Genomic DNA, 23,659 nt, shown 5'->3' with positions numbered 1-23,659 from the left:
CCCATGGGCAGCATGTAAGTAAGAGGATGGTGTTTACACTTATACTCCTGGCAGAATCAGCCAACTTAAGGAGAAGACCAGCGTCTCCATTTCAGGACTTGGGGAGCTGTGTGACCGTGCTCTCAGTCTCGGACCTGTGGGCCGGCCAGTGGCCCGGGAGACTGCTGCTTATCCTTTCACAGCAAAGAGTCGCTGAGTTTGGCCTCAACATGTTTCTCAAACAAACGGTGGAAAAAGCCTTGGTTGGAAAGAGAATGATTCCGCATTGCACTGTGCCCACCTGCGCTCCAGAGGCGGGGATGCCGCCATGCCAGTGTCGCCGACGCCTGAGTGACCGGCCTTCGGCCGAGGGTTTCCTCAGTTCCCTTCAGCTCACGTCACACAGCTCTGCCCAGATCTGCCTCAGAACTGGAGACGGTTCTCCATGGGTGGGTTAAAGGTGCTCTGGTCCAGTTCTCGAGGATACAGACCATACTCTGCACACCTCGTCTTCTCTCATGGACCGACACAGAAACACACACACACACACATGCAGGTGCACACACACAGGCACACACATTCCACACCCACACACTCAGATACACACACACTCATGCAGGTGCACACACACACACAGGCACACTCATTCCACACCCACACACTCGGATACACACACACTCATGCAGGTGCACACACACGGACACACAGGCACACACATTCCACACCCACACACTCAGATACACACACACTCATGCAGGTGCACACACACAGGCACACACATTCCACACCCTCAGATACGCACACACTCATGCAAGTGCACACACACGGACACACTCTGACACCCACACACTCAGATACACACACACTCATGCAGGTGCACACACACAGGCACACACATTCCACACCCAGATACACACTCATGCAGGTGCACACACACGGACACACAGGCACACACATTCCACACCCACACACTCAGATACACACACACTCATGCAGGTGCACACACACAGGCACACAAACTCCACACCCACACACTCAGATACACACACACTCATGCAGGTGCACACACACAGGCACACACATTCCACACCCACACAGATACACACTCATGCAGGTGCACACACACGGACACACAGGCACACACATTCCACACCCACACACTCAGATACACACACACAGGCACACAAACTCCACACCCACACACTCAGATACACACACACTCATGCAGGTGCACACACACAGAGACACACACACACTCAGACACATGCATGCACAGACTTCTTGACTGACTGGACAGACTTGGTGTTTGATCTTTGGAGACCTGACTCCTTTTTATCCCAGGCAGAAAGGAATACTCTGCAAGACAGTTCTAGACAATGGAGCACACTTCTTCACCAAAAGAGGTGGGTAGGGAGCTCGGGGAAGAGCTCACCCTCGGAGGGAGTTTTCTTCCAGTGGATCTTTCTTCTTGGTTGCGGGGAACCCACTCGAGGACACTTGAGCCACTGAACTTTCACCCGAAGGCCACTCGTTTGATTCCAGGTCTGTCCCGTTCATAACTGGCCCCAGCCTCCGTGCAGGTTTCCAAACAACTGCAAGGTGTGCTGGGCCGAGACCCCTCCACACACCACACACACCGCCTCAGAGCGTTTGCGCAGCAGTCCCAGGAGGGTTTAAGACAAAATAAGTTTATATCCTCGGTTTCCTTTAGAAGTACCAGTTAGATATACTTATTAAGCAATCAGGAGGTTCAGTTCCTATATTTAATTGTGGTTACTTTTGAGGTAGTGAACACTTCTTAATCCAGGTTAAAAGTTGTACTTGCCTGCAGTGGACAATTATTGGACAAGAACGGCCCCTGTAGCACTTGTTTACTTTTCTGAAATAAAGAGAGACACAGAAGTTATGATTATGTACTAGACTCTGTAGCAGCCATCCAAACAACCCATACGCCAAAGCAAACAGGCCGTCTCTTGGACATCATTTTGCAATACCCTGTTTTGACAAAGAAGATCAAAATTATGCACACATTTTCAAAGGTTTATTTTTCTTTTCAATATTAAATTATTAAACAGAGCTTTGAAAACAATTCTTACATTTTCACAGTTTTCTTTTTCCCTTTACAAGTATGAACTCTGGCCTGAGGTCAACAGATCCATCGGTGTGAGCCTCCCGACCCCCCACCCCTTGCTCTAGTTAATTTGACTTCCGTTGTTGTTGTGATATGTCTAGATTCTTCACTTAAATTTCTGAGTTTTGCAATTTACACTCCGCATTTCTTACAGTCTAGACATCACATTGGAATGCAACATTACTGTGATGTCTCAAAACAGCATCTTAAAGACACTTCTTGATCTGTCAGTTTTGTAAGGATATCTAAATTACAGAGAAGCCTCAATTATGTCCAAGACACATATTTCCATTTTTATAAATCTGATTATGTTTAAAACAACTTGTTTGTGCAGATTTTAGGTTAGAATTTATGAAAATTAACAAGAAGCGTTGATTATGTTTAAAACAACTCGGTTGTGCAGATTTTAGGTCAGAATTCATGAAAATTAACAAGGAGCGTAGATTAAGATTTTGTAACCAAATCCTAAATCACTACAGAGCACTGCGAGGAAATTCACTGTATAAGCTTGATATTTTTTGTAATTCAGTGAAACAACTAATCATGTTTACAAATTATATCCAAATTCTCAGTAAAATCTTTCTAAATAAAGAAAATTAAAGACAGAATTTTGGTTAATTGGAGGGAAAAAATGTGTGAGGGGGGTGTGCTCTAAAATGTGCTGTGAATGTGAATTTCTATGATATAAGACGTGAAGTTAAATTTTAAAAAGAATGACAGTAGAGAAAAATCTTTTTCTTCATATGCCGGAAATGGGAAAATGTCACATTTCTCTGCAAAGGCTTGTCTGCTCAGCATGGAAATAGTTGAAAGTGGAAATTCAATCAGCGGGTTCTCTTGCTACAAACCCCTGAGACAGTGTGGGATTGGGAGGGAGTCGAGTGCTGTAGCTGACGGGTGAGCTGAGTGGGTATTTTAATGTCACATAAAATGACATTTATTGCCCAAATGTCAGAGCTCTGTTGCTTTCCTACTTCCGCTATGGAGTGAACAGAATAGGCGCTTCTGAAGGGAGACTCCACCCCCAGAACGGCACAAGGGAAGTGGCAGGAGGTGGCCGTGCAGTCCACGTAACATGTGCCCGGAGACGGCCACGCCCGGGGCCATCGGGGCAGCAGCACCTGCTCTGTGGCTGCTCCCCGGCCGAGATCCAGGCTTCAAACCCGGACCTCAGAGAGCCTGGGAGGTGAGGACCCAGAAACCCGGGTACAACAGGCAGCCCAGCGTCCTCGTGGCCACGGCACTGCTTCTGCTGGAGCCTATCCTTGCTTTTGACCTACACCCCAGTGTTAGGGTTTAGGGGAGAGGAAAGGGGAAGTGATTAAGTTGAGGGAACATCTGTGCCAGGATCCCTGGAAAGTTCTCAGCCCTTTGAGAATAAGAGATTGGAAAAGAGATCTACCAGCTCCTTCTAAAACCTCCCATTCTCGAGTCAGGTTGTCAAGGCAACAGTGAGCTTTAGCTCCGACAGAATAGATGCCAAGCCCCAAGGACCTGTCTCCAGCGTGAGCAGTGGGGAGCCCGCCAGCCCAATGAAGGCCGTGTGTGTGCCTGTGCACGTGCGTGTGTGTCCAGGCACGATGCACACACTGTGTGTGCGTGTGCGCAGAACGGAGCTTGCTCGCCCGTGAGACCAGAGCTGGGGTGGCTCTACTTCTACAGGCCTTGCACCTTCAAACAGAACTTTCTCCTGGACGCTTCTCAGTCACGGAATCTTTTAGGTGTGAACCACCTCAGCTTGGCACCTCCAACACTCTGTTATATTTCCCACCTGCCAGGCCTGTCTGTGTTTCTAAAGGCTAAACTCAACTTTCGGTCAATCCCCCGGTTTTGCTCATTTTTTCTGATGGGGCCAAGCACAGAAAAGGTACATTGAAAAAGAAATAAACACAACAACAAGATGCCCTTCTTTGAAACGTGCTGGTTGCAGGAAAGGACAGCATAAGGAAGCAGTAGGCCAGCAGTGCTCCACGTACAGCCGGCCGGTCAGGCCCCCTCTGGCCAAACGCAGTAGGAGTCACCTCCCTGGCTAAGAAATGTGGCTAAAGAGCAAATTACTGGCTACTTTGGCTGTGACTTGCTTCTCCAGACTGCAATTCTGGTCTCTATCGTATGACACGTTTAAAGTGTTCTTTTCTCCAGTGTGCTGTGACCGGCTGCCTCGGCAGGACCCAAGAAGGTTTCAGTGTAATTTTAATACCCATGCCAGCCCCTCCCTGTGCTAAACCTATTTACGAACAGCCAGAAGCAATCAAGGAGGCGCGAGTGGAAATCCAGTGTGCGGCCATGGTTTAGAATTTTATTTACACAGAACCAGGTACTTGTATTATTACCACATAAAGCATCACAAGGAGAAAAGCAGAAGCATCACACAGTCCACCAAAGCGTTCATCTGGTCGACCCGAGAGAGAGATGTGGATTATTCATGAAGATGAGGAATGCACAGCTGTCTGGTTTTACTTTACTGGAACAAATCATCAGTAAGCAAGAGGCCGCAGACATTGAGTAAAATGGATACCGTATATACTGCAACAGGAGGCATTCACCGAGAAAGAACGATTAGTAATACAAACCAACCCATGGGTCACTGAGTGAGAAGGAACCGCCATGCAACCAACAGCAAGCAAAGGTCAGAGGTCGTTAGAGGCTCAGAAAGGGGGCTTCCCACTCTGTCCCTGCAGTACAGTCACAGTTTCCAATGATCACTTTTGTGACTATGCAACTGGGCTCATATTACTAGCTGCAACATCACAAAAATGACACTGGCCACCGCTCATTAGCTGGCAAAGTAAGGGTTGTCCATTTTTACAGTGAGCAGCGTTAGTGGATGTCATTGCACACAGCCAGGAGTGAGAGAGTAGCGGAGAGAGAGAATTCTTCTACAGCAAAGCCCTCACATGTGATGCTAATTATCTCTTAGCTTAGCAGTTTCTCTTTAAAGTGTAAATGTGCTCCCTCTGGGCGCCAGAAATATTTAATTACACATCTCGGTGTCTGACGAACGCGCTCGGCCAGAACGGGAATGAACGCGGGCCTATTGTTCAAAGGGAGCCGAGCTGCCCCGCTGCATTGAAATGACCAGCGTCTTCAGAAGCCGGCTCACCTTCCGATGGCTGACACGTGGGGGCTGCTTGACACAGAAAACCACAAAGCAGCGATCCGTGTCTGAGCGCGATGTGCTCTGAGAATGTGACCATACCAACGGCCCAGGTAGTACATGAGAGCAACCTTGTCCGCTAGTGAGGGCAGGACAGCTTTCTCTCTAACGAGATGCTCAAAACCGGGTCTGGGGGTTCGCGTTCCTTTTTATTTACCGAAACCTTCTCGGGCCCTATCTCCTGGGACTCTGGAGAAATGGAATTTGGGGAATCAGATTTTTCTTCCTGACGAACGGTAAGCACAGAGGGTTGGTTATGTATTGTCCAACTCCATATATGGATACGGAGCTAGAAACACGCCCATATGCATATATGTACAGACACACTGGATGAGCACCAACACGGCAACGGCCGTGTGTGTAGCTGCATCCATTTTGCCAGTAATGACTGTTTCTTGAAGAGTCTATCTCAGGAAATGTGCCCTAAGTAAGATTTTTAGAAATAAATTCGTATTAAGAAAATGTAAGTGATGGTCAGGCAATCGGGATGGAGTGGGTCTGTCCAAGCGCGTCCAGGACCCCCTGCCGCTCGCGCCCTCTGCCTCCCTGGGTAGGGGGACAGGGCGACAGGCGAGACGCCAAACTCGCGTCTCTGCTGCAGCTGTTTCACGTGCTATTTAACACGCAGGGCTATTCAAACAAAGAAATTTGTTTTGTTTTTCAAAGTGGGCTAAAAGGCAAAAGAAATGGTATCAGAATAACCTTCTGTAAGAATCTGTAACACAAATTCAAGAAATCCAGAGTTATACCTGAAACCCCATCTTTATGACAACACGCCGTTTCAACCTCCCTCGAGTTACGTATCTGTGACTGTTCAGATACAAATCACTTTACGAACACGTGTAATTAAAGTGGTTTAAAGGGCATTTTGCCTTTATTCTCTAATTCCTTGTTTTGAATATTTATCTGTTTTCCATACTTCCTAGGTTTCCAATCAGCTAAACGTAAGGGAGGTTCTAGAAAGCTCAGAACGTGGTTATGGGTGGCCTTCGACACCTTCATTTTCTCTCTAGATATTTTTAAACTGTCAGCTTCCAAACCACACCACAAATACACGGTAATGCGGGAACTCCAGCCAGGTGTTCATCCAAGGTCATCCATTTCAGAATCTGGGCCTAGCTCTCATCGCCATAGCTAACCAGCTGAGCACCCAAACGAAAACTGGGCTCTCTTCACCAATAGCCTGTGAAATTCACACCCTAGGATTCTTCACCACTTGAAGAATCTTACCGAAAACGATGACCACATTTCCACAATTCTAAGATACCCATTCCCCCCTCACATTTTAACACCTCTAAAGCTAGAAAGCGTCTTACGGTTAATGTGTGAGTCAACATAATCTCCCCTCCCCTCCCCTATACACAACATAAATAGATTTATAACATACAAATATTAGCAGATGGCACGTCTTACAGCAAACGGCCCCTTGGACCCAGGAAACCCCTTCTCTCCGTGTCCGCACTCAGCACGCTACCCCACCGGCGGGCCGTGGGTCTTACCTGCGGAAATCCAGAAGGGACCTCGTGGAGGCAGGCACTCCCTGGTCATACCAGCTCAGGAAGTGGAACTGCGTCACCGTGCGAGTCTCGTTGGTTTGAAGGTTCTTCAGATAAAAGCTCCTCACAAGGAAATCCTCGCACCAGATGTGTTCAGAGACCAGATGCACCTGGGTGGGGGGAGAGCGGATGGGTGTGTGTGTGTGCAGAAACTGGCGTTGGTTGGGGGCCCAGCTCGGCTGAGCGCGGAGCCACATTGCAGAGAGAGGGGTGGGGACCGCGGGGGCACGTGGCGTGCGGGGGATACTGGTGAGCAGCCCCGCCTACCTTCCCAATTTCAACGTAGTTTACACAAAAGATCACTTGGTGGTTTTTTTGTTTTTTGTGTGTTTTTTAAATGTCACTCTGGGGCATAATAGTCAAATTACTGGAAAAACCTGTTACAATCCAAACGATTCATTTCTGTCTTTTCTAAGCCATGTAAACCTTCAACAAAAATCACCCGAGAAAAATTATACTTTTGAGCAAAAACGCCACACGAGGTTCCACTCTCACTGACGTGTCATCAGGGAGGCACCACCTGGCTGTAGAAAGAGGAAACCAAAGGCTTACACAGATGCTGCTGGGCCCTGAGCTTGGAAGCCCAGGGCAGGGACCCCAAAGCCACGACCGGCTTAGGGGGAACCTCCGTGCTTCTAACGTGGGTCCTGCTGTGGGACTTTGGCATTCTGAGTAATTTTCATGCAAAACAGGGTCAAAGGACACACTCCAGTACTGGTTTAACTGCCCAAGTTTCCTTAGTTCCTTCTTGATGTGGGCAAAAATCCAGCAGGAGAAATGAGCTTGCCTGCAGGGGACCCTCAGATAAAAAGGCCAAGCACTGTGGACACAGACCACCGGAGAGCAGCAGGGGCTGGGGTGCAGGTGGGATGCTAAGAATTAGGGACAGTGTCAACAGAGGCTTCTTTCTGAAAAAGGACCCACTAGGGGCCTGTTTTCCAGAACCAGGCTCAACTGACCACCCAGTGAGGTCATTTTTTGGTCCCTTCTGTCCAAATTTGGATTCATAAAATCAAAAAGATGAAAACCATTTCTGCCAGAGTCCCCATGGCATAGATGTCTGGAGGGTCTTGGTGTCTGTTGACCACGGGCCTGTGGACACCTCCTATGGGGACCGACTGCACAGCAAGGCTTCAAGGGACAGTGGCTGGCGACCGCACAGGGCGGGCCTGCCGGTGCCTGCCACAGCCCACGGCCCCCAAGCCCACGGCCCACGGCGGCCGCCCGGGGAAGTACCTCGTAGACGTGGTAGAGGTTGGAGCCCTCGTCCGGCCAGTAGTGGTAACACTGCCTGACGCCGTTCTCCGAGAGGGGGGTGAGCATGACGACGACCACACAGCCGCTCTCCCACACCATCTGCAGGCAGACAGACGAGACCCGTGTGAGTGGCTGAGCCCCATGACACGCGTAGTTAGTGCCCCAGAGACACAGTCCGAATCTATTCCGTGCACAGGAAATTTATTTCATTTTCATTAGGCAGTGGACCCTGCAGCTGCTTTTGCATCTCCGAATATGCTGGCCCCATAATTTGCATGTTCCATGGAATATTAAAAAGAGAATCTAGGAAACTCGTTCCACACCTTGTAAAACCTCCTCAGTTGTATGTTCAGCTGCCTGGCTCCCCACGTTTTGGCCTGTGACGCAGGACAAACAGGCGACTGGTCCCACAGTGGGTTGGCTGGCCTGACTCGGACACACCACATCTCCGTGGGACACAAACAGAAATTAGTGGACGTGTTCGTTTTCCAGTACTTGTCATCGTTTGTGCGACTTGACCAACAGTTTGCTTTGTGGAGCTGCCATCCTATCGGAAACAGCCCTGAAAGTATTTCTTCCCAAGTGCATTACAGCCACGAGTCCCCACCGGCATTTCGTTTCCTTTTACCAAAATATAGCAATACTGCCCAAAGGAAAGCGCACCCCAACCTGACTTGATCATCCATAACAGCCACACCAAAACCAGCTCCGAGACACAAGAAACAAATGGACCCACGTTTAAACACCAGACATGGCAAAGACACAAAGGCTCTCGAGCTTGGCTTCTTTTCAGACAAAACTCACAACTTTGTGGCCGTGAGCCTACGTGCTTGGAGTATCTTTGCTAAAACCACTGATTCTATGGGTTAAACGTAAGGGATAGAAATAGTCAATATTCTTAAGGCCCCTCTTTGTGTATCATCTATAGTGGAATTCAAGGGGACTTGCTGCAGTGTTTACAAAAGAGCCCACATAAACGTGAATTACGCTCAAACCCACATGCTTTCCTTCTCTTTAGTGCAAATCCAACAACAGATGAGGATTCAAAGCCAGCGCCCGCTCTAAGCTTCTCAGGCCTCCAGACCTACCCGCTGATCTGTCCTCCTAACACATAGCAGTTTAATGTGCCTTGAGAAGGTGCAGAAGCCTAGTGAAGCCATTACGAAAATAGGAGAAACACAGATTTTATGAGTGTAATAAAAATACAATGATCCAGGCCATAAACTAATCGTCGAGGCTCTGCTTGTGGCCCCCAGGAGTGGCGTTAGGAAGGCCCTCCCCCACCGAGGTCCTTCCGTCTGGGGACCCGCCTGGCTCTCTGAAGGTTTGGTTAAGAGTGAATCCAAACGAAATAATTTAAACGAACAACCCCAAAGGCACTCCTGGGGATAATACTTCTTTTGAGGTCACCGTGTGAAAGCAGACAGGCGAACTGACTAAATCAAGGCAATCTCAGCCCACGTGGGCACCAGCATCACAGGGCGGTTCCCACTCCGCCAGCCCTGCCCGTGTGGCCTGGAGCCTGTGCGCGGGGCGACAGCCACCTTCGCCACCTTTTCCGGTCTCCCACCGCGCTGCCTGGCCAGCTGGCCCCCCGAGCACACCGGGAAAGCTGTGGCGGGTTTCGGAGGGAATACAGGAGCTGGTGGAAACCCCAGCTGAGCAGGTTCAGCTTCTGAACAGGAGACTGCACTCCCACCCTCTTCCTTGGCTTGGTTTTGCAGGGTCATGCCTGGCGTGAGGAAGACGCGATTTCTGTGCCCAATCTTTGAGAAACCTACTACATTTTTCTCTTCGAGGAAGTAAAAAACGACCCGGATTCCCTACCTGATCTTGCTGTGGTCCACTGAAGCCAGCACTTTGCTGAATTAAAGAGCGATGATGGTTGAATGCCAGAAGTGGCACTTCCTAGCACTTTCCGTCTGATTCAGTGTCAGACAACACAGCATGCGTGGTCGTCTCCCGGTTCATTGGGCACCTAGCACGGGTCAGGACATCAGAGGCCACGGCAGGGGTGGGGAGAGGGGTCCTGGCCGTAACAGTCCTTTACTGACATAAAGCGGGTTCCTTTTCCTGAACAGGAAGCAGGTGCTGTCAGCCCTGGGTCAGAAGAAAGCTGTCAGCGTGGATTAAATGTGGCCTTACATGTGGGATCCCGAGGATAAGTCCCTGGTGCTGCGTTTGGAGAAGAACCGGAAATGCCCCCCTTTTCATGAGCTTCTCCTAGAACGCACCAGCACAGGCCAGGGAAGCCCACCCTGAAGGCATGTTATCACCCCGCACACAGGGGTTGGGGGCAGGAGTGACGGGACCACCGGTGGTGACGATGCCCACCGACTTCTTCACTGGTGGTGGTGTCACAGGGGTCGGGGTAGCCATCTCCGAGGTCCTGGGCTGTCATAAAACACTCCAGCTACACCCTGCCACCCATGCCTGTGCTCCCAGCCCCGAGTGGCACTCAGAGGCCACCCAGAGAAGGAACACAAGATGACAGCACAGCAGATGCAGCTGAGCCTGGGAACCTGTTCATGGCCATCAGACCCAGGCGAGTGGAAAAGTTAACACGCAGCAGTAGTTCAGACCGTTGGCCCAAGTGACATGAAATACATACTCTAGAGGGAATTTGATCCAACTGAGTAAGTAAGTTACAGACTGTTGGTTAAAAAACAAACACCATATCGCTCTTTGCAACCCCGCAGGGGTTGAACTTTGACATGTTGACGTCTTAACCCCTGGCACCTATGAATGCGGCCTTATTTGGAAAGAGGGTCTCTGCATATGTCATAGAATTAAAAAGACGAGGTTATACTCCATCAGGGTGGGTCCTAATCCAACACAAGAGGAGGGAAACACCATGTGAACACGGGCTGGGGCTGGGGAGACACTGCCAGGAACACTCGGGGCACCTAAAAGCTGGAAGGTCCTCCTCTCAGAGCTTCCGAGGGAGAGCAGCCCTGCCGGTACCTGGATTTTGGACTTCCGGCTTCTAGAACTGAGAGAATACGCCTCCACTGTTCTAAGCCACCCAGTTTGTGGAAATCTGTTACGGCAGCCCCAGGAAAGGCATACACTCACTGATACCCGCCCTCTACTCCAGCCCCAAATCGTCCACAGGTGTTGAAAGACATCAGCTCCAAGTTCCTTATATTAAGCTAATTAGAGCAGATGGAAAGAAACTACAGGGTCTCTTCATTCCAAGTCTTTCTTGAGCACCAAGTGTTTAGCAAACAAAACTCTTTCAAAGCCCGGCTGAGACCCGATTAAAGGCAAGACAATCCACCTGAATGGGTAAAAGGCCAGGGTTTCTTCTACAAAGCTCTCTGGTCTCTCCCGGCAGGAAGCTTCTCCTCCCTTTCCCTGGATCCCTTGTGATGAGCCCCTTTCCACTTGTACTGGTCTCGTCTGTGTTGGCACGACTTTCTACTACCAGATTGTCATCTCCTTGAAGACTAGAGCCTTGTCTGGTTGCCATTTCTACCTCCAAGGCATCTGGCACAGGGATTTATTACAGTTGATGCTTAGTTGAAAACAATACATATTTTAAGAAGAGATCATTTGAATAGTTCCATAAAAAGAGAACTCAAAGAAAACGCTATCAAAGGCTCGCCTGACAGAAGTGCTCCTAGGACTCGCTCAGTGCACAGAGAAGTGTTTTTTTCGAAGCGCATGCGCTGTCTGCATCCCCATTGCAGCTGCCACTGCAGGAAGTGGGGCAGCTTTTCTCCAGACCAGGCCGAGCATCCTCGCCACCCTGCCACACGACCCATTTCCGCTGCCAACTTCTTTTCAAAGGTTGAACGGAGATCAGCTTAAGCCTGGCAATGAGGATGCTGACAAATTCGAAAACGATGAGGACTCAAAGAGGTCTCAGAGCACTGGCATTTTATGTCAATCAGCTGTAACCACGTGCTCTGAAGTCCGTTAAAGAAGAAAAACAGCAGTGTCTATGGCACTTTTGCAGTGCAGACCCCCAGCCCCGCTCTCGTCCCGTCCAGAGGACGGTCGTAAGAAACGCGCCATTAAGCCTTTCCAGACTCTGGTCTGCTTTGGCTACACAATCACAGGCCCTGAGTCAAACTGTGAACGCTGGGGGCGGCGGCCTGGCTAAATGAGGACGAAGGTGATGAAATCTTGATCACATCTTCCATGCGCGACTCACACCCACCTGGTTTGCTTCTCAGTAAACAAAGCTGTCAGTGTGGGCCTCCCTTGTAGATAAAACCCTGAGGTAATGGTAGCAAAGCCGATATTAAATGCTGACACCCAGGAAGGGCCGAGCAGGCAGGAAGGCATCTCCCAGCTACTAAGATCGGAACTGAGCCCAAGCCAGTCTCGACTCTGGCTAAACTGCAGCAGCCACCTCTGGACGTTTTCCACCAGCAGGAAGGAGGAACCGTCTCCATAAGGGATACTTGGCATTTCACTGGAACCGAGCAAAGACGGAACAGCCTGCTTGTGTGTCAGGCAGAGGCGATGTGGCTGGCGTGGCCATTCAGCGTTTCCACAGCGAGGCCACTCACACACCAAGCCGCCTGTTTATCCGAACTTTGTGCCGTTGCTGTGGAGGTGTTTATGTCAGGTATCTGACTGTATGGGGAGTCACCTGGGCCCGGACTCTTGTCCCTTAGAATCACTTACAGCTCCCGGGCCTGCGTTTGTGTTTCAAATTTAATGTGCACGTTGACTTCTTAGGTAAAGAAAGTGCCACTCAGGCTGCCATCTTTCTTTTCAAAATCAGGACCTGATGTAAATGCATCAGATCCACTTGTGAATCAAGAGAAGGAGGGAGGAGAAAAAAGAAGAAAGAAGAAAAAAACAAAGAAAGAAAGAAAAAAGAAGAAAGGAAAGACAGACTAAGGAAGCAGTATTACACAGAAAAGCAAAGTGTTTTCAGCTGAGGTCCATAAAAATCAGTTAAAGAGGAAACTCAGGCTGTGTTTCTTACCCGAGCCTGAGCTAAGGCTCTGCCACGTGCCTGGTGCAAGGACGCCCTGCCGGGCTCACCATACACGACTGCGCACAGCCCTGCGCAGAGCACGGTCTCCAAACCCACGTTTACACAAGATGATCTGACAAAAGTTTCCTCTTATCTTTAAAGGTTTGTGAATTCATGTACGGAGAATTCAACCAGACTAAATATTTGAAGCAAAATATCCTGGAAAATCTAGGGCACGTGGTTAAAGTACTTGTGAATGCGTGGAAATGAAAGATCAGGTTTTTCCTAGAAATTCACTGTCCTCAAATCCTGCACTCCTTTAAGTTAATCAAATAATGTGCTTTAACGTCAAAGTTCACAGGGCTCCTGAGTACATTTCTCTGACCACAATCTCTTAACACTCCAGAATCAGTAAAATCTGCAAATCCTTCTCTTTCCCATCATTCACTGCCCAGGGCTAGTGCTGGATGAATACCCAGCGGTGACTCAGCATGAGCTGCGGGACAGGGACTGGAGGACGTCCTCCTACTCTGGGTCCCGCCTCTTAGAACACCCTGACATCACGAGCCCTGACGTGACCAGGCGTCCTGCCGACTGGGGGGCACTGGGGTGTCTGCACGGGCGCGCCCAGCGAGGGTCACCTCTGGGTGTTCCAGGCTAGGCTCCTGGGGGCCTGGGTGACGCTGGCTGTCAGCTGACCTGCCCAGAGGTGGGAGCCCGGGTGCGCTATGGAAACGGGGATGCCGCCATCCGGCTCCCTGTCTGCTGGACCCAGCGTGGCCCCGGCGCACGGCTCACTCCTGTAATTCGTCATGACCTTTCTACTGCATTTCTGCTTCACCCCCCTGCGCAGCAAGTCCCTGGAGGAAAAATCTTTATGTTCCTTCGGTCTTCCATGGTACTTCGCTCGGGTTTTTCCTTGACCATTCTAAGAACGACGATTGATGGGTGCTACGGAATAAAAACATTTTATTTAAATCAAGCCCATCCGTTTGGAAAAGTGCACTTCCCCAGTTAAGACTTCATAGCAGAATATACTTTCAGAAGGTGGGAAACAGAAATCAACAGGTGGACTACTTTCTCGGTAAAATGTTAATAATAATAATAAATGTCGACACTAGTTGGGCACCAGCTGAATTGCTGCAGACCTCAGCAGGCCTCTGCCCTGGAGTCTGTGGTCCAGCTCTCCAGCCTCTGATTCTGTCTGAAAGTTACCAAAAAGTCTGTCGAGCAAGGTGGGCCAGCCTGGAAATTCTAGAGCGTCTCCCCTCACCCAGCCCCCAGTGAGCGGGGAACGGCCACCAGCCCCTGCCCTGGAGGGGCCCTGGCCCTGAGCTCAGCCACCGCTGGCTGGCTGGGGACCTCGCGTGCCGACCATAGGGTCCACATCCGCAGGGAGTCCTCACGCACCTGAACCAGCCACCGCGCTGCCTGAATTTCTGCTTTGTCCGAAAATACAGAAGGAGAGACGGCAGACAGCCCACGGCCCACGTGGATGGGGCTCCTTGGAACGCGGGGGTGGGACGGTAGGGCCGGGGGCCGGAGCAGCTCCAGGACCAACGGGTGATGCCCGCCTGGACAGCTCAGGGCCGGGCAGCCTGCGCCCGGGGCTCGTCCTCCCACCCTGCTCACAGCCCAGAGGCCGCTGTTCTCCGGGAAGGCTGTCCCCAAGCTCCCGAGGCACCTGGAGCTCGTGTGTGAGCCCAGCGGGCCTGGCTCCTGGCGGGTGTGCAGGCCTCCCCTCCTTGCAGGGAAACCTCGGCTCCTGGAGAAGCCTTCCCCCAGTTCTAGCCTTGGACACACGCACGCACATGCACATGCACACCTGGGGGATGTAGCTCACACCCTCCGTGCCTGGAGGGGAGGCACCATGTCCCCTCCGTCACAGCAGGGGGCTGGCCCGCAAGAGCCGACAGTGCCAATAGCGGGATGGCCTTTCTCTCCTCTTCACGGAGACACACCTGCCCAGTCACCGCCCCTCCTCGCTTTAAGGCCAGTGGGCAGTAAGCAGCACTTCGGACCGTACAGATCCCGTCTGAAAGCCGCCTGCCGCTGCTGCGTGCATCTGGGGGGGTCGTTTGGAATCCCTGGGCCTCAGCTTTTCTGCTGGAATTGGGGTCCTGATTTTCATTTATTCTAGTGAAACATACATAACATAGAAATACCTTCTTAACTAGTTTTAAGTGTACGGTTCAAGGGCTTTCAGGACGTTCACCTTGTGCCACCATCACGACCACTGTCCCCAGAACTTTCTCATCTCCCCAAACTGAGCCTCTGCCCCACCAAACACCAACTCCCCGACCCCTCCCCAGCCCCAGGCCCCCACCAGGCCCCTGTCTCTGCGGGACCCCGTCTGGGGGGATCACACACTCGCGACAGCCTTACCCCAGGTTGTCAGGGGCGTCGGGTGAGGTCACGCACCCCGAGCGCCTGCCCTGGGCCCAGCACACGGTAAGCGCTCAATAGCTGTTGTCCCCCTCTCTCCTGCTTCTTTCCTCACGTGAACTTGGACCCGGACATCGGTCTGCCTTCTCCCAGAGCTGCCACCTCAGGCCCCGGGGACACGTGGGGCTGTCCTCACAGGTCAGAACATGTTTCTACAGGAAGGTCGTGGGTCGGGCATGCATTTGGTTTGGAATCAAATTCTTAGAACACGTCATGTGAATTCAGAGAAAGAATTCTAATCGCGGGACGGTGAACAGTGCTGTGCGTCCCGGCAGAGCCCTTGGGGTGGGGAGTCAGGAGTGAGGGTCCCGGCTGGAGCAGGAGCCCCTGCCTCGTGGTGACCGCAGTCAGGGCAGAAGGGCTGCCGCTGAGTCACACCTACGATGGAATGCTCCAGAAGTGCCGTGTCTGCGTGCAGACGGAGTCTCCCCGATCCCTCCTCTGCATGTTGCCCCTCAGTCCCGAGGCTGCCGATGACCTCGGCGTTGCTGCGTAACCCTGGCCCTCCTCCGCCCACCTGCCCGCCCTGCGGCCTCCTGCTGCGGCCACCCGTCCTGTTGCGATGCTGCCACGTTCGGGGCTTAGTGTCTGTTTTCTTCTTTGCCATCGTATTGGGTGGAATAATGTCCCCCAAAGTCACGTCCACGAACCTGTGAACGTGGCCGTATTTGGAAACAGGAGAAGGAACAAGCTGCTGTCTTCAGCTCCCGGCCTGGGCTCCTTTGTGCCGTGGGAAAGGGGACACCGCCGTTCACGTGAACCCGCCTCACAGGGGCCTCTCCTATGGGGATTTGCTCATCACAGACACAGAATAAGCCCCCGTGAGCTCGTCCCTGGGAGGGGCTTCAGAGCAGCACCCACGAGCTCCAATAAGAGGAAGACGCTTCGATATTTTCTGTAACAGGTGCTGAGCTCCTGGGTCAAAACTTGTCAAAGGCCGTGAATCCAGACAACGCGATGAGACATGAACCCTTACTCAGAGGTCTCCGTTCAGCCTATTGCCTTGGAAACTTCTTACGTTTCAAATCAGGTTCTATTCTCAAAAGAGCTCGCACCTCACTGTGGCTTTTGAGAAGTTCTGCAAGGAGTTTTCAAGGCCGGTGCTGTTTCCTCCTCGCGCTTTCTGCTGGGCCCGAGGTGGAGGGGGCAGCTGGACTTGGAATGTTTGAGGATGTCGAGCCTGTGACCTGGGTGAGTTATTAATAAAGAGCCATGCTTGCTAGATGCCCACTTCTAGAATATGATTCAGAGGCCAACCCGACCAACGTGACTGTGCTGGGAAGAAAATCACAAGCGATGAAGTGCCTCCGTCCCAAGGCCAACACGTCTTCACTGCGTTCTGCCTGCATCCGGACGCCCTGAGGCCGGTGTGGAGACCATGGCGTCCCTCCCAAGGGCTGTGGAGGAGACAAAGTGAGGCAGGTCTTTCTGCTGCAGGACGGCTCCCAGGCTGTGACGGGCTGACGAGCCCCAGACATCCCGGGAGGGCCAGCCTGTTGGCCACAGAGTATCTGCTCCCACCTTGAGGGATGCCATTGCTTCCTGGACAGTTTGATAAATGCTGACCCTGTCTCAAAGCATCTTGCACTTCATCTCACCTTAACGCTTTTCTCCAGCTGTGTCATTTAGGGATATTTTCTTTCCATTTCGAGAACGTATGCTCCTTGATATCAGACCTCCATAAATGCTCTAGAATCCTATTAGTATAAATACTGACAAATACTTGTCAGTATAAATACTGACAAATACTGATTATAAATACTGACAAAATGAATTGTCCCCAACAATGGCAACTACTCGGAATAAGCAGAAAGAAAAACATACCAGTGTTCCTGTGTGCTAGCCACGGGCGCTGGGGCAGAGTATGAGCCTCTAGTCTCACGGACTGCCAAGATTATAGGACAGAATGTGTAAAACCCTCGACACAGGGCCTGGTACACGGTAAGTGGTCCACGGATGTGAGCAATGAGTATGCTGAGCATCTCTACGCCCTCAGACACTTGTGATCCTGTTGGTAAGAGAAGCTTTCACGCGTGAAGTTACAACCGGGACCTGAAACCGATAAAAATGAAACTTCCCCTCTTTGGGGGCACTACACGTCCCTTGTAACTGTGCACATTGGGATGGGGGGTCAAAGCACAGTCGAAGCTGCGGTGATAGTGGGATTCTGTGGGTCCCTTATTCTGCCACACGACTCGGGATTTTCTTTATTCTGCTTGTCTGAGCACGGGGAGCCTGGGGTTGGCCGGGAAGGTGGCTGAGCAGACCCTGGGCCTCCACGGAATTCCAGCGACTCTCTGCGGGCAGAACCAGGACCAGTGGGCTCACGGCTCGGGAACACAGCTCCGCATGGCGTGAGGAAGACCCTCGGGCCCGGGCCCCAAGCTCCCCTCCTGAAGCAGCTCCGCCTGGGCTGCGTGACCCCTCGGCAGGTTAGGTGTAACGGGGAGGAGGCTCAGCCCTCAAGGGTGGAGGGACCAGCTTGTCCTCAGACTGTCCTCATGCCACAGCCTGATGGCTCTAGGCCATGACCACAGGGTTCAGCTCGGTCTTTTTTTTCTAATAGCGTGAAGCCACCATGAAAGAGCAGGGCCACGGAGACGTGTCCAGTCTTGGTTTCCTACTCGCTGGGTGAGTTATGCAATCTCCCAGATGCTCGCTTGTCTTGCCTGGGAACTGGGGATGTTGACACCTGTGCATCGATATGCTTACAAGGCAATGAGCCCTGGGACACTCAGCAAATCCTGGATCCCTTCCTGACTCTCCGGAAAAGCCTGCAGAGACCGTTCTCAAGGGTGGAGAGGAACACTGTCCCTCCTTGGGGTGGAGAGTCAGGAGAGGGTTGACTGGAAAGTTGGGAAAGTGACTGTCAGACCACAGGGAACAGGGAACATGGAATTTGCTAACTTCAGCTAGTCCCTCTGTCGGGATGAACGACCGGGTTAGAGGCGGCATGGCCACGGGACCAAGACAGCCCAGCTCTGTGGACCACACGCTGCTCCGGCCCCATCATCACCTGTGCCCCGGGAACCAGAAGGCACATCTTCCTCAACTTGTCCTCAGGGGGCCCTTTGTACCGGTTCTGGGGACACCCGATGTGCCCGACACACAGGAGGGGGTTGTTATAGCCACCGAGCAATGACGTGACCTCATGTGCACACCCCACGGTGCCACCTTCCAAGAGCTGTTCCTATGGAGCTCTGCCATGCTGTGGACAATGGGGAAAAAGAGAGGGGACTGCGAGAGGGAAGCCCACTGGCCTCCTGGTTTCCCTTTTATTGGCCAATGTGGACACGAGTTCTCAATGTCTGAGCCTGGTCTGAGTGTTTAGGATTTTGCTGAATGAAAAGAAAGAGACCAACCTGGCCTGTAAGATGCATCATTACAGAGTATCCACAAAGACAGAGACTATAATCTGAGCACCATCTTTTACCGTCATAAAATTAAAACTATAGACAAGAGATGCATTTGAATAAAATACAATAATTTAAACACTTATTATTTCATTTCTTTATAGTTCATAAAATAAAGCAGCTAAAGTAAAGTGGCTAAAAAGGTAAGAGTCTTTAAAGTATTAAATCTCTCAAAGGGAATTTTTGACACTCAAGTTTTGGAAAAAAAGACTGATAATAAAAAATATGAAAGGGCTCATATAAATTCTGAAATCAAGGAACATCTGATGAACACCTGTAAACAAATCTCAATTGGCTTAATTGAATCCAAGGCGTTATTCATGATCAATGTATTAAGATCTTATTTTCAGAACAAAATTTCATTTAAAAAGATTCACCTGCCAGAAGTCGGCCACGGTTGCGGGCAGCGGTCCTTGGGTGGCGATGTACGCGGGCTTCCTGGGGTCGTGGTCCATCTGCGGAGACAAGACCGCAGAAGAAAGATGAGCTGAAGAGCCAGGGAGTGAAGGGCCGGCTGAGGGGAGGGGCGCGGCGTGTCCGGTGCTGACAGTCCCAGCCCTCGACCCACACGTGTGCGGAGTGGGAGACGCCGCCGCTCGTCCCCACGGCCCCTCCTGACCCTAACCCGCCTGCGCTTTAGGCGGGGCCTGGGGCTCCCCGGCACCTGGAGCCTGGCGATTGGGGCTGAATGTTTTCCTTACCCCGGGATGGAGGTAACTGAGCAGTGTCGGTAGGAAAGGAGGCCAGTGACCCAGAGACCAGATACCAGAGCGTTAACCCACGCACAGGCTGCGCTAGGCAGGGCGGTGGGGACGAAGCGAGGGCACCCGGGGCAGTACCCAGGCCACTAACATGGTGACCCGTCCACGGACGCGTGTGATTGCAGAGGAGTTTGGTCGGTGTGCGCAGGCTTCACGGCCACCACTGGCCATGTGCAGGGTTCGAGGTAACGCGGCCGAGGTTAGCGCTGAGGGCACTGTGCTGGGCAGAGGGCGGAGGCACTGTCGGGGGCCTGGAGGGATCCAGCAATAATGCCTCCCAGGATGAGTTACTCCCCTCCCGTGGGGGCTTGTTTCTCTTTACCCCGAAAGGGGCTTGGGCCCAGAGTCCTCCTGGGGTCTGAGAGCCAGCGCGGCACACGCTGCCTAGCCTTCCAGCAGCTGACTCCCTATTCTCTTTCCACCTCGCCAGACAAGGACCGAAAACAAACAAAGGAGAATGCCGTGGTGGGTTACCTGGCTAGGTGATCTGTCCGAATGCAGCCTGCTGGCTTTGAGAGAGGAAGTTTGGCTTAAAAGACCTTCATTATAACATCTAATTCAAAGACTGACTAAGCAGAAAAAAAAGAACATGAGAACGAAGCCTGGAGAAGCAAACAGGATTAAATCAGACGGACGGAGCTCTCTCCCCTCACGCTGGCATCCGAAGAAGACAGGAAAGGACCGGGCGAGGTGTTATAGCCAAGACGCCCTTGCTGTCCCAGCCTTGAGGCCCGCAGAGGCCTCCCCCAGAAGGGAGTGGGCGGGTCTCCCCTTGGTGGCAGGCGGTTGCTCACTTATCAGACTGCACAGCATCCTTCATTCTTACCCATCCAGCACCAGTTTCTAAGCTTTTGACACCAGCGTTTGATTAAAGATTTAAAATGCTCCGCACTTGAAGGTACATGTTAAGAATACATCTCCCAATACAGTGAAAAACACAGAGGGTGCGACCACACATGATTCTACAGCGACACGTGAGGACGTCAGCTGTAAGCCCCGGGTCACCTGAAAGCCCCTCCGAGTTTGGGTGTGAGAAGAGCCTGCGTGAGGCGCGTCCGCCTTAACACGGATCCAGTGAATCCTCCCGCAGCGCCCGCCCGTCAACACTTTCGGGGCCGAGGGTTGTCAGCGTGAAAGGATGCCCCCAGCGCACCTTATAATTATGTGCACCATGAAACGGGGAAAGGGCACAAAAGAACAGGTGTAAGTTACTGTAACAGAACAACATCTGACGCTAGCTGGGGGGTGGAGGGGCAGGAGAAAAGCTTATCGTGCATCTAATTTAGTGAGATTCGTAATTGAAACCGGAAATGCACAACACACACAATACAGGTAAAATTACGTTACTCTGTAGCTGAAAGCCCCAATTAAAATGTTTCAGTAGAAAAATGCTTGGCAGAAATAAGGAGTTTTATGTTCAAAATATGCATTTGTTGGGGGTGACAGCTATTTACGGAGACCCCTATCTCTTCCCTGCAAATAGTTCTGCATGAAAAGTAAAACCCCACCTCCTTTTCAAGTGTGCTTTTTTGCCCAAAGCAATTCAGAGAGCAACACATTTTAAAATCGTTAGTACGTTCAACCTAGCACATTTAGTGGCTTTCACAATGAGAAATATGTGATTGAAAGTAAAAATCGGAACAGGGTTTCGGGAGGGTAGATAAGGCCCCCTGTTGTGGGAGGTCCTGATGTCACGGTGTTCCCATCTTCCCCATCCACTGCTCATCTGAGACCGGGACCGGAGGGCATGGGGCTGGGGTAAGGGGGAGGGGGGCGCTCAGTGGCCCATCACTCCCCTCCCCCTTGGCTGCGTCATGTGGCTGCCGCTTGGAAGGCAGTAAGTGATCACAGAGCGGTGACGTGCCACCAGTTGAACAGTGACTGAGATGACCACACCACCATCGCCTCATCCCGTGCACATCCTGTTGGACAGAAAATAATTCTGGGCAGAAGTATTCTGTGCGTGTAGCAAAGATAAGGCCACGGGAGCCTCAGCCCAGTTCTGTGCAACTTTGAATGAATGAAAGTAAAGCAAAAATTTAACTAAATGCACTGAAGTCTTACTACACTTAAGATCTCCAAGGCGGGATAAGCATAACTAGAGGAAATCGCGTCAGTTTCTACGGACACGACTTCTCCATCGGGAGCTCTGGCTGCCAGCCCAGCGTGGTGGGTGACGATGCCTCCACCTCCAGCTCCTGGTGGGGATGAGCATTGGCTTCTGCTGACATCTGAGCTGAATCTTCCCCCATTCTTCCTTGTTGTTTCCCATTTCTCTGTAGTGTACTTTTTATCTGTAGGACTGTTGTGATTATAAACACAAGGTCCAGCACTGTGAATGAAGTCAGGGTCTCTGGCCTCAGTCTTAGTGTCTGTAAAATGGGTGGGGTGGTGGCGGGGAGGCAGGACTTGGTCTCTACGGGCTCTTTAGCTCTGGGATTCTGGGATTTTTTTCAGAAAAAGGAGACCCCCAAAGTTTGTGTTCAGTGTACTGTTCATGTGGCTGACTGAGTCTTATATGAAGATACCACATGAACTAGGGTGCCCGCAAGGTATATCCCTATGAATTTCTAAATGCACGGTTAAAAAAAAAACCTAGCGATTTGGTTCAAGCTGTGGAATGACAGTTATAAATGACCATGAGTAACTAGTTCTAATCTGCATTAAAAAATGTAGCAATATTTCCCCAATGCTCCAAACAAAACTCATCCTAAAAACTAAGCCTTCAGCATATTAAGACCAGGGCGCCTGTGTTCTGAAGCCTTGAAGGGTGACAGGCAGGGGGCGCTGCCGGCTGGTGCGCAGGTGAGGGCAGGGCCGGTACTGCCCCCAGACCACCTGGTGGCCCAAAGTCTCAGGGAAGGTCTGGGCCAGCCTCTGGTAGGGGGGTCACGGGGATCACGTCTCCTACCCTGCAATCTCACTCAAGGTGAACACGCAGGTTATCTTCCAGTATTTCTATCTGCCCACCTTACACCTGCTTTTCCTAACATGTAAAGCAAATTTCACAGATGTTTTCTTAAAAACAAGAGAACATCAAGCCTGAGTTTTCAAGTCACTTTCCCAGACACCAAGTCAATGTGAGAGTTTGCTGGGAAATTGTAGCATTAGTAAAATCAGTGGGAGAGAGTCTGGCTTTTTTTTCCTATTCTTATGAGTTGAGATTTACTTAAGAAAAGTATTGGCTATAAACCAGAATTATACACATACAGATGTTTGCTTGTAAATCCGAAAACCAAGGAATCGGCCCCCATATTTGGCCAATTCCTTAGGATGTTCAGGGCATCTGAGCAGTCATCCTTTTCTGAAGAGTCAGTTTGTGTCTACTTAAATTTGTTAAACGCATTCTGAGTTTAAAAATGAAACCATTTCTCCCCTTAATAAACAGAGAAATGAAGAGTAAGTTTACTTTCAAGTGTTGTTGGGACGTTCAGACTTGTCCCTGGTAAGGGGACTCGTGTACTGCTGTGTTCACGCCTGCCACCCCTTAGTCCATGCCTGACAGTGACCAAGCTCCAGTGTGGCTGATGGAGTTCTCCCGCAGACACCCCATGCGGGGAAGCCGAATTCCCGTTTACTTTCATGACCTCTCATTTCAGAGCAGAGATTGCACATTATTTACTACTGGATGGCTTTCCTGAAATTTAATGACGACTAAGTACAAATATGACAGACGTAGTTATTGTAGTTTTATTCTGCACGGTCACGGGCTTCTTGGGCTCTCATTGTAAGCTCCTCACTCAGTTCTGCTAGGAAACTCATTAACATCAGACCTTCAGTCATTTCAGGAAGAGGTACCGAGGATGTCTTCTAGTTCATGCTTCCAACCCAAATTTGCACAAAAAAGAACTGTGGCATGAAATAAAAGGAGAACATAAAAGACACCGAAAAATCACTTGCCTCTCCTGGCCTCACCTTCTGACCCAGGTCCCTGACCCGTTAAGCCTGAGAGGCTGTTCTGAATTTCCACCAACAAGAGAGAGACGGGGAAGGCACAGGAGTAGGGGCTGCTGGTGGGCGGCTT

At 51.0% G+C, this 23,659-nt stretch overlaps 1 protein-coding gene across 1 annotated transcript in view; it reads right to left on the bottom strand.

The window, feature by feature from the left end:
* Positions 1-23,659, bottom strand: part of PTPRN2 (protein tyrosine phosphatase receptor type N2) — a 701,491-nt gene that overhangs the window by 23,821 nt on the left and 654,011 nt on the right. The window contains exons 17-20 of the mRNA XM_089917106.1: positions 19,252-19,329; positions 8,060-8,179; positions 6,767-6,933; positions 1,805-1,858 (exon numbers count right to left, since the gene is read on the bottom strand). Coding sequence (XP_089773232.1) covers positions 1,805-1,858; positions 6,767-6,933; positions 8,060-8,179; positions 19,252-19,329 — 419 coding nt within the window. The remainder of the gene's footprint in view (positions 1-1,804; positions 1,859-6,766; positions 6,934-8,059; positions 8,180-19,251; positions 19,330-23,659) is intronic.

Source organism: Delphinapterus leucas, chromosome 9, assembly GCF_059928025.1.
Source record: "Delphinapterus leucas isolate spDelLeu-1000000601 "Yukka" chromosome 9, BTC_Dleu_Yukka2, whole genome shotgun sequence".
Classification (NCBI taxonomy): domain Eukaryota; kingdom Metazoa; phylum Chordata; class Mammalia; order Artiodactyla; family Monodontidae; genus Delphinapterus; species Delphinapterus leucas.
The sequence above is the reverse complement of the archived record's forward strand: the minus strand, read 5'-3'. Positions and strand labels throughout refer to the sequence as shown.